Source organism: Geospiza fortis, unplaced genomic scaffold (genome assembly GCF_000277835.1).
Source record: "Geospiza fortis unplaced genomic scaffold, GeoFor_1.0 scaffold1683, whole genome shotgun sequence".
In the NCBI taxonomy this organism is placed as follows: Eukaryota; Metazoa; Chordata; class Aves; order Passeriformes; family Thraupidae; genus Geospiza; species Geospiza fortis.
This window is the reverse complement of record NW_005054665.1, coordinates 14351-25467: the sequence shown is the minus strand read 5'-3', so window position 1 is coordinate 25467 and position 11117 is coordinate 14351. Positions and strand designations below refer to the sequence as shown.

The 11117-nt window shown below is 47.3% G+C and overlaps 2 protein-coding genes across 2 annotated transcripts in view; both read right to left on the bottom strand.

The window, feature by feature from the left end:
• Positions 1-4954, bottom strand: LOC102037799 (keratin, type I cytoskeletal 19-like). The gene is made up of 8 exons (XM_005430657.1): positions 4320-4954; positions 3310-3392; positions 2807-2963; positions 2457-2618; positions 1894-2019; positions 1563-1789; positions 1118-1263; positions 1-347 (listed from the first exon to the last, which is right to left on the bottom strand). Exons 1-8 carry the CDS (start codon positions 4887-4889, stop codon positions 322-324), a joined length of 1497 nt encoding a protein of 498 aa, XP_005430714.1. The 5' UTR covers positions 4890-4954; the 3' UTR covers positions 1-321.
• A 5974-nt stretch (positions 4955-10928) lies between these two features.
• Positions 10929-11117, bottom strand: part of LOC102039735 (keratin, type I cytoskeletal 19-like) — a 3956-nt gene continuing 3767 nt past the window's right edge. The window contains exon 8 of the mRNA XM_014311127.2: positions 10929-11029. Within this exon, the coding sequence (XP_014166602.2) occupies positions 10929-11029 (101 nt within the window). The remainder of the gene's footprint in view (positions 11030-11117) is intronic.

Here is an 11117-nt window from a genome sequence, read left to right as displayed (position 1 = left end):
TTCTTGATTGCATTAGGCAGAAGCAAAGTTTTATTAGAGACATTTTCCACCAGCAGATACATAAGTGATCATAGCCCTGGCTGACTACAGCAATAGTCTTGGTGCTGGGCCACACATAGCAACACAGACTGAAAAGCAAATAGCAAAATAAAGCAGAATGTGGCTCAATGCTCTGCTCATCCCTCTGACACATTGCTTAGCATGGCTGAGCAACAGAGGAGCACGCTCCGTGCTCTCTGCAGACACATGCACTAAATATTCTCTCTCTTCATCTGTAGCTCTGCTTCAGGCTTCTCTTGTTGGATATTCTCGTTTCTCTGCTTAATCACAAATCCTTCGGCAAGGCACTGGAGAGATCAAAGGAAACATTACTGTGTTTATAGCAAAAATAGATTCTTTCCCACACTGTCATTCTCTACACGTGATCGTTTCACAAGCCAATTCAATTAGAATTTCAGATAAATACTGTCCCTTCCTGGGAAGATCTGATGGCTCCTGCTAGCCTGGCAGATGGATCTGTCGCTGGCTGCAGCACAGGCTGCATCAAAATGCCGAAAGGTGGAAGCTGCAGACACTGCTCCAGCAGCGATCTGGATGAGGGAATGGCACTGGGGTCCATGCTAGATCAATGCCCCTGCTCATGTCATTCTCCTGGCCCATCTGTCACTATATTTCCTTCTTTCCTTTTCAGTTTGGCTGGAAGTTTCCCTTTGAATTACGACTAGTAATTACCTGCCAGTATTCCCATGATTCCTGCCCTTTTTTTTGCCCACATGATTTCTGAGTACCTTTCTTTTTCCTCCTCTTTTCTTTATCCCACATTTCACGTCAGTCCCTTCTCCATGTTCTCCATGGCTTGCCTGCCTGCTGGCTCTGTCTCTCTCCCTTCTATTCCTCTTCCCTTTGGCAATTCTCATGCATCCCAGCAGAGTTCCAGCTCCCCAAAACTCTCCTCTCAGCCACTCCTCTGTGGCTCCTGTCCTGTATTTCCCAGGGGCCCCACAATAAATCTTTCAAGTAGCACCTGTAAGCTATATGGGAAAGATCTTTCTTCCAGCCCATGAGTGTTGGATAGAGCAGAAAAGACTGGAAATGTTTAGAGTGGAACAGTTCTTACCTTGGATCTCCGCAGCTGCACAGGATGGGATCTGGGCAGACGAAGTGTAAGTGTGGCTTGTCCTAATGATGCCTCCTCCTCCTATCCCACTGCTTCTTGCAACTCCTCCTCCTAGACTTGAAGACTGACCAATTCCTCCTTGCTGACTGAGGAGAGAGGAAAATAACATTTTAGTGACAGAAATAAGAGATAAGCTAGAGTTACAGATTGTCAGCACCCCTGCTGCTCTCAGTCTGCTTCCATTTTCAGCAGAAAAATGTTGCAATTTTCCTTGTGGCACCAGCAGCACAGGAGAGGAAGCAGTTCACCACCCTGACACCAGGCAGGTCAAATAGGTCAGTAAGGGAGAATGAGCTCAGCGGGTCCTTCACTTTTCTCTTATGTGTAAATAACCAGGACACAGGTATTTTATTGTATTTTTTTGGTGTGTCCCAAGCTCACTTACATAAGGTCCTGCTGGCCGCCCTCCAGCAGGCACCGGTATGTGTGGATCTCCTGCTCCAGGCGGCACTTGACGTCCAGCAGGATCTTGTACTCTTGGTTCTGGCACTCCATCTCTGCCCGCAGGTCAGCCAGCTGCTGCTCCACGCAGGTGATCTGGCTCTGCAGCTCAGCAAGGTGGTTGTTGTAGCGACACTCTGTCTCCGCCAGCGAGGACTCCAGATTGTCCCTCTGAGGGGTGACATGGGACATAAGACAAATACAGGCAGGAGAAACACTGCATTTAGCTATGACTTCTGTGAGATGGATGAGGTTTGCACCAGATCATCACCCACCTGGCTGAGCTGAGCTTGGAGATCGATTTCCAGGGCTTGCAATTGGCGTCTCAGTTCAGTCACCTGGTTGTTGCACGTCTCCACCTCCTGACCGCTCGTAATAACCTCCCGATTCACCTCCTCAATCTGAAATCACCAATCCAGGATAAAGAGCTTCAGGGGATGTGCAGTAAAAGTTGGATCAAGTATTAAGGAAAGAGCAAAGAAGTTAACAAAGACATGAAATGAGAAAGGTTTGGGTGAAAACTCTCATGCTAATGGTAGTGTAAACCTGGCTGGTCATTCCTCTTGTTCTTCTAATAGTGCTGCTTCCAGTTCTTCTCACCACTTACTGCTTTGTGGAGAATTCATACCTCAAGTCCCACCAACATGCAGCACTTCCTTCAGCCCATGACAAGGACACAGGGTGGCAGTGTCCCTCCCTTGTGTCACTTGGTCAGTGTCAACAAATGCTAAATGTTCTTACAGTCTTTTGTGTGGTTTTTACATGCAACAAATCCCTGTGGGGTGATTGCTTGGGAGTTAGCCAGGGAAAGTCAGAGCTGTGGGAATTATTTACTCACCTTGCACTCGTACCAATCCTCAACTTCTTTGCGGTTGCGTTCAATCAGCGTCTCATACTGGCACCTCATCTCCTCCAGGATCTTCCTCAGGTCTGGGCCAGGGCAGGCATTGACCTCCACGCTCACATCCCCAGTCGATTGCTTCCTCAGACAGCACATTTCCTGCAAACACCATCCAGATAGGTCAGGTTTAAAACAAAAGAAAGAACTGAGGGAGCCAAGTTCAGAGCCCTGCAGAGCCCCTCTCTGACGGACCTTCACAGCTCCTGGGTCACACGATGGTCTCCATCACCCCGGGGTGATGGATCCCACAGGAGTGAACGCTTTGTACAGGAGAGGGCAGGACCTACCTCCTCATGGTTCTTCTTCAGGCAGCAGAGCTCCTCCCGCAGCGACTCCAGCTGTGCCTCCAGGTCAGACCTGCACAGCGTCAGCTGGTCCAGCACCTGGCGCAGCCCGTTGATGTCGGCCTCCACGCTCTGGCGCAGCGCCAGCTCCGTCTCGTACCTGCGAGGGAGGAGGCAAGCAAGAAAGAGCACTCAGTGTCTGACACCACCTGCATTTCTGAGCTCTGACAGGAAAAACCAAAACTTTCCCCTCTGAAAGACAGTACATGCTGGAACAGCAGCTTGGCTGAACCCTCACTGCTCCCTGTCTGCAGATCCCTTCTGCTTCCTTTAATCTCTACTCTAAACCAGCTTGGCATCCCAAACTCTCCCTCCTGGAACTGCCCCTAATTAGACAATGGATGAGAGAATTCTTCTGCACAGCCTCCAGCCTGTCCTGGGTCACAGGAGAGCAGCTGAGAGCCCTGAGGGTGGTGACAGAGGAGGGGACAGCCCCTGGTACTCACTTCACTCGGAAGTCATCAGCTGTCATCCTGCTGTTATCGATGTTCAGAATGATCTTGTTGTTGTCTATGGTTGCACAGACAATCTGGAAAAAGAACATTTGTTCCTGGTCTCGGCTCCATGTCCTTGGGCTCAAGGCACCCATCGCCTGGTGCAACCACACCCTCTTTCTCCCCCTCTTGTCTTAAAATCCTGGGTATTATGGATGGGGACCTGAGGAGTGCAGCACTCACAGGGTTATTCAGGAAAGGGCAGTGAAATCCTTAAAATGATAAAATTCATGGTTCAGGTGCAGAGAGTCCAGGAGGTGTAATTACTGTCCACCACCTGCTACAATCCACCTCAGACAATTAAATCTAAGTCTTATGAGATTTAAAGTTTTATTTCAAGAATTAATTATGAGCTTATCTTCTTCAGTCTCTTTCCTGGATTCTTTTCTCTTTATTCTTTATGCATTGACATCTTAAATCTTTGCCAAACACTTTGCAAAGATTTTGAATTTTAAATTGCCCATTCTAAATATGTTATGGCCATGTTCTCTTTTTTCTTAGTTCTAATTAGATGTCCTATATTTCCCACTTCTACATGAAAGAGTAAACTAATAAGGAAAAGGAAATAAGGTTTAACTGAAATTCTGAAAGACTATGACAATAACATAAATTCAGGCAAATTAATGTGATCCATTATTTATCTTTTAGTTCTCTTCTTGCCATATATCTATTTGACCACCTTGGCACAAACTAAATTCAAAAAGACTACTGAGCCCATCCAGATGCATTCCATGAAGTAACATTTTCCCCTTCAATATGTCTGATGAATAACAGCAACAGAGACAGCCCAAACTCTCCAGTTTTATCTCTGAGCTCTGGGCTTTCCACAGGCAGAAGCTGTAATAGCTGTTTGCAAAAGGCATTTTACAACAATGATTTGTTACTCCTGATAATGGACTGAGTTATGAACCAGCACCAGAGAGAGGCTTGCAAGGGAGAAAGCAGCTGGGAGGGGATGTTACCTGATTCTGAAGATCTTCTATTTCTTTATAATAGCAGCTGTAGTCCCGTGGCTCACAAAAAGGGCCCTGCTTGGCATACCACTCCCTGATCCTGCACTCCAGGTCAGCATTCTCTTGTTCCAGGCACCTCACCTTGTCCAGGTAAGAAGCCAGGCGATCGTTCAGATTTTGCATGGTGACCTTCTCGTCACCAGAAAGAAGAATGCCATCACCAGCAAAACCACCTCCACCAAGACCCATCCCCATGCCACCTCCCATGCCACCGCCAAAGCGAGCACTGCCACCACTGAACCCCATGCCTGGACATCCTCCGAGGACAGCGGCTCCTAAGCCACCTCCATAGTTTCCACCGACCAAGCTGCCGGTGCTCAGTCCTCCTCCATAATTCACACCCCCGCAGTAGCTTCTCCCAGAAAAGCCTCGGCCACCGCCTATCCCGCAGGTGGTGTATCTTCCAGAGGAGACCGAGGAGATGCGCGCCGCGCCACCACCGCCACCACCGATCACACAGCTGCCACCGCTGGTCCTGCCCCTGAGAGAGCCAGTTGTCTGCTTAATACTACAGCTCATGGCGAGGCCCAGCTGCAGCGCCAACCCACAGCCCAAAGCAAGATGCAGAGCGTGATACTGAGTCCGACTGCAGGCTGGCGGCTGCTGCAGGTCTCCATTTATACCTTCCAAAGGGGGTGTCACCTGTGGGGTGTTTCTTCTTCCCACGGGGCTGGCTAGTCTGGCTGTTTATGCCAAGATTAAATAGCCCATAGGCAGTTTCCCTCTAGAAATCCCAGTTCACAAGGAAGATACTTTACATGTCAGCAGCTTATTCCAAAAAGTAAAATAGTGTTTTATGAGTCATCAGCTTTTTGTATGATGCAAACTTTGCAACAAGTCAAGAAAAAAAGTTGCCCTAGATTATGTACAAAGAAGAACCATTGGTATTTATAACATCAAAGTGCCTTTTATCTTATATTAATTTGTATTTATTCTTAGTCCAATAACCATTTTTATATCACATGGTAGAGCTTGTGAAACAAAAAATGGAAAACTAATAGAATTTCTCACTTCTGAAGAGTGTGAACAGTTGTGATTGTAGTAGAGAACAGACAACGGACACTGTGGTGTGGATGTTGGTCACCTGGCACATCTCTAATACCTGCTCTATTGTGAGATTTCCAAAATCGCTGAGGTAAATCCCCCATGGATTTAGTTCCCTATTTATGGCTTAAACGTCTTTAGTTAAGCAAACACAAGAAGTCAAGTTGCTCACGCTGTGAAGCTCATGCCTGCTCAGTGTTCCCTGTGCATGAGTGACACACGGGTTGATATCAACTGCATGAAGGACCTTGCTGAAGTTATTTTTCAATTGCTTTCATTGCTGTCCATGCTTTCTCAGTTTGTGGTGATGATAAAGACAGAGATGACAGGAAAGAGAGTATCCACAGGTGATATATCCAGATCCCTGGATACAAAGATTGCCATTACGAAGATTGTGCTGCACACCAAATAAGGAGAAAAGCTTTCTGCATTTCTTATGGAGTTTTTCCAAGCAGTAGCAGGCATCAGCACAGCCTGGCTGGTCAGAGGAGCACAAGCTCCCAACCAGGCAGGCAATAGCCAGAGGAGAATTCAGAGAACTGGCTTCGCCAGTGCCAGTGTCCCTCTCCAGCTGTCTCTGTAATGAGAGGATATTCCGCTCTCCGGGGGACGACGGCTTCTGTTCCCTACAGCGTGGAATTTCCACGCAACTCTTACTCACAAAGCAGCCTTTGACTGGAGGACGTCCATATCTACAGGAGCAGTTGTGACAGATCCCTGTTGGCAGTGAGGGTGACACTGCAGGAGCTCTGAGAGCAGCATCACCTCTGGGAGGAAGAGCAGAGAAAACCAATGCTTGTACTCTCAGATGCTTTTACTCATGAGAAGTTGGTGACTGCTGTCACCATGGTAGGAGAGTGTCCCCAAGCACATTTAGATAGGATCGTCTTCACCCCAGCACGAGTTAAAGCTTTCCACTCTCCAGTGGGATAATTTATTTCTTTACTTAGATCAAAAATGATAAAAAGCCGCCTACCCAAGGCTGGCGGCATCCAGGAATATTCATTATTCATATGGTGCAGGGAAATAACTTGCTTAAGGACAGAGCTGAAGTCTGTCGGAGCTCGGATTCCTCCCTGAGACTGCAGTACCTGAAATACAAGTCCATCCTCCCCCAAGACACAACCCCTGCGCTCCCCACACAGCCTAGACTCACAGTCGGGAAAATCATGAACAAAAAGGAGGAGAGGGAGCAAATCTGGCTTTCATCCGTCATTTTGAGGAATATAATTGAAGACAGGGTGTGGCTGTTGGAGCCAAGAGAAATTAATATAATGTTTGCTTGGAGCTTCGCTTCTGCTGGAGAGGTTTTCAGGAGTTACCCAAGAGCAACCTGCAGAGACGGGGCTGGGGGTGCCTTGGTGCCTTTCTTTCCCTTGAAGAGTGTCGGGTTCAGGGGGAGACATTGCAGATGTTGGGCATTTCTTTACAGGGTGGGAATGGAACATCCACCCCTGCTTCCTTCAGCAGTTCTCTGATGGGAGGAAGGAGCAGGTCTTGCTCCCCAAAACAAACAGCAGCAGCGCTGTACAACCTTTCACTCATGTCCTGGTGGAATGGTCCACAGACTCTCAAATCCCAGCTTACCAGTGAAGATTGGACATGACCATACAATTCTTCCCAAGAACTCATATTTGGGATGCAATTGCATTCTTTGGAGTTTTTCTGGGCTCCTGCCAATTTCACTGGGGCATGGAACATGTGTTTCATACAGCAAATGCACCCAGAAGCTGGTCCCTGGCTAACCTGGTTGTATATTAAAAACAAACTGTTGTCTCTGTCCTCATGGCCGTGTCAGGGCTCCAGGGCTAGGCACCAAGACAGACAGGGCTGTGCTCCCTCAGTACTGGCTTTTCCCCCCACTAAACTGATTTCTTTACCTGCACTTTTGTTATTACTGTATTCCTGTAGCCTTGGGACACAGCCTTGGGGCAGAACACAGGGAAGGGACTGTGTGTGTCTAAGACATAAACGTGTCCCTAAAGGATTTACAGGCTCAGGGTAGGACTGGAGGAAACAATTGGTTTCAGGTGCAGGAAGCCACAAGAGGCCCTTGGCCAGGACAATCAGCAGTGGTCTCACATAATGTCAGTGCCAGTGCTGCTGAGACTTGTGGGCTTGATGAATGAGAAGAGAGAGTGAAAGAGGGGATAAAGGTGAATATTGGTGCCCAGGCATGGAGAGGCAGGAGGATGCCACATTCCCAAGGGGTGCTGTGGGCAGGACAGTCTGCTCCTGTGGCTGTCACTGTGCCCAGCCCGGCTCCACACGCTCACCTCGCTTTGCTTATCAAAGCTGATAATGTTTTCTTGTGTCAACTACAAGAAAGGTGTGTCTGGTTCAACAGAACTTTGCTTTCATAAGCATTGCCTCAGTGATGTTTGTGCAACCACACTGGAATATGATTTTATCTTGTCACTTGTAATTACCATTAATAATTTGCATAATGGCCATTAGGCATCACTTATTAAACTCTTCTTTGATGTGATACTGAGCCGGCTCCAGGCCCCATACTCCCATCTTTCAAATGCAGACCACGACTTTTCCCTGGCTAGTGACTCATTGGTTTATACCACCATGTTTAGCCAAATCCTGTAAGGCAACTGAAATAATTACCACAGTGGGTTTGGTAACAGCACAGGCTTAAATACACCTTGGAGACCGACTCTGTTTCAGCTTCTTTCTTGCTGAGTGTTCACATCTGCACACTCTGAGCATTTGCAGTGCTGAAGGAGAAGTTCAGCAGGACATGGAGGTGGACACAAGCAATTTTCTTCCTATCAAGATTCAGTCTCCCCTGATTCACTTGATGAAGAGCTTTAGATCCTTCCAGAACCCGCCAGGTGCTGACAGTGCAGTCAGGGCTCCAGCAGGTGCATCACTGGTGGCACTGCAGGTTATCACAGCAGAGGAGAGACTGGAGAATTTCTTAGGATATATGGGAATAGTGATGGGTGATGGAACTGCAGCAATTCCATGGAGAGCTGAGCACAGTGCAGGATGGGAGGGAAACCAAGGCTTCAGCCTGTGGTGTCTGCTGCAGAGCCACAGGATCAGGTCACAGCTTGGCAACCTGGAGTGTTCAGGTGCTTGCTGCACTCAGACATTGTCCAGTGGTGCAACAGAGCCAGGCAGGCAAAGGTGAAAGGCAGCCAGAACTCCCCAGACTGTCTTCTTTTATCTTCATATCATACTTGTGCTAAAAACTCTCTTAATTTCAATACACTCCCATTATGTGGCTCATACTGGCAGTTTAGATTAAATTATTCAGTGTACTGAACTGAGAAATCTCCTGTTGGGTTACAGCAGCAGTTTGCTCATCTCTTGTAATTCTTTACAAATGTTACATAGCCAATAAACGAAAACCTAAACCCCACAAATAGTTGCTGTGGGTGTAGGTCTGTACATACTGTATGAAACCGACTTTTGTAGAGAAATTACAGTTTATGCATCACACCAGAATATGGCCTGCTTTTCCAAGTGCACTGTGCCTGTAATCAGCGATAATTGTCTGTGCCATGCAGTCTGAAACTCATGGCTGATTTCCAGCATTAGTAATTTACAAAACTATTTGTTTTCTTCCCATTTCTTCACTGATCCCTTAAAGCTCTGGTGTGTTAATTCCTCAGGGGTTTTTCCTGATGGTGGTGTAATTCCCATGTTCCTGCTCTCTTACAACACAGACACATCTGCTGGAGCTGACACAGTGCATTTCATTGTCTGCTTGCCAGCCCGAGTGCTGCTACCACCCCTGACTCTCTCAGGGGCATCCCCCCTTGCTCTTTGTATCCTTGGGTTCCTCTCTCTGTCCTGTACCTGCAGCACAAGTCTCTCTGTCTTGGAGTTACTTGTTTGTTGTTGCTTTGCAATATTTGCGTGTTACAAGAGGACAGAAGGAGCTCAGATGGGCTGCACAACCCGTGAGCTGCTGGGCAGTGCAGGTCCCAGGTCACTCCTGTTCTGCTGTTCCATGCACTGTGTCCTCCCCATTTCATTTCTTTTCCCTTCCCTGTCTCTTCCTGTGCTGTCTTCACAGCTGTCACCATTTGCCATCACTGTCCAACTTATAAACACTGGGCAGGGAAGGCAGAGTTGCATTTCTGCACAGATGCAATGCAGTGACCTCAGAGGTGCTGTGTCAGCAGTGAGGTGGGTTAAATCACCCCAAAATGCTCAGCATAATTAGTGCTGCAGGAATGGGAGATGCAGAACTGAGCAGGGAAAGTAACACAGAGCTTGTCCAGGAGCTCATTAGAGCAATTACTGCACAGGGCTAACAAGTGTCCTGGACAGAGCCCAGGAAGAGGCCATTCCAGGGCTGTCTGAGCTGTTTCTCTTTAGAAACAGGCCCTAATTCAGACTCATTGTATCCCCTAAAGCCTTCTTGTTAGAAACCTTCATGTCTAAGGTCAGTCATCAAACCCCATCCAACATTTCATGAGAGAAAGGCTGCCAGAGCCCCACAGTGAGGAGCAAGGGTTGTGCCACCACTCCCAGCCCATCCAACCCATGGCTTGGACACTGCTGCCAGCGAGGAGGGACAGGCTGGATCCTGAGCCTGGGCTTGCACACACAGCAAAACGCAGTCGTGTTCCTAAATGTGTTTGCCATTCCTTTCTCTGGGCTAATAAAATGCCAGCAGCTTTTTTTTCTGTCTGTTTATGGTGTCTCACTTTTAAAAAAATTCTCTCCCACATATTAATTTGTCTCACCCTTTTATCTTCCTACATGTTGCCAGCTGGTTCTTCCTGTTTGCCTTTTTTACAAATCCATTTAAAGGCTCTTTATTTAGTGTTTTCTCTGGGAATTGTTTTCCTCCACCAGAAAGGTGTGGAGAGTCCAGCAGAGCCTGGCTTTCAAAATTCCTGCTTTGGTATTATTTGAGAAAACTTGTTGCTCTTGATTTTATCCTGTCAGTGTGCATCTGTAATAACTCAAAGGTGTTGTGTATTCCATTATACTGTGTGATATTAGGTATTATATTACCTTATATTATTTTATATTAGCATATGTCTGCTTAAGTGAAGACTCCCTTTTCTTTGCAAGGTCTCTCTTGGTAGCAGACTGTCAGTCAGACAGCCCTGAGACTCCCTCCCTGCCCTCTGCTCAGCCTCCCTGGGTGTTTCTTTCCTCACCACCTTCTGCTTCATGTCTTGGCTCCTGCTTCCTCCTCTGGTAGCAAATATCCCTTTCCACAACATCTGGTCTTTCTCCTCCACCCTCCATCCCCATCCTCAGCCTGAGTTCAGCTGGAGCACTGATGGCTTGTCTTCTTTTTTCCCTCTAGTGATTGCTGTGTGGTTGGAAAATGAAGGTGGATTTATATTTTTTTAAACACTTGTATATTGATTTACTTGTAGAAATTATTTCTCAGGTTCAGGGCTGTATCAGCAGGAGCAAAGTTTTATTGGAGACAAGCCTTGGTCTCTGTTAGAATGGCCACAACCCAGGGGAGCCAGGAGGTGCTGTCCTGCAGAGTCCCTTTGACTGCTGCTGGAGCACAGCTGAGAACTCTCAGGTTATTTTTGCCTTGATTTTCCAAAAGACTTTTTCTTCAAAGAGCTCCTCAGGGGATGTGCAGTGGGGCTGGCAGGGACTCTCTGGTCTGCAGTAACCTGAAGGAGAGTGGGAAGAATAATAATTTTTTCAGCATCCTGTGCCTTTCTCTTACACCTCTTTGCCTTTGTACTGACTTTTCTCTTT

Bases quoted from the DNA above. Each gene is read 5' to 3' on its own strand.
- LOC102037799 (XM_005430657.1), bottom strand. From the start codon at position 4,889: ATGAGCTGTAGTATTAAGCAGACAACTGGCTCTCTCAGGGGCAGGACC. The intron at 3,393-4,319 runs GTAACATCCCCT...TTCTTTTTCCAG, and splicing joins TAGAAGATCTTCAGAATCAG to ATTGTCTGTGCAACCATAGA. The intron at 2,020-2,456 runs GTGAGTAAATAA...TGGTGATTTCAG, and splicing joins AGGATTGGTACGAGTGCAAG to ATTGAGGAGGTGAATCGGGA.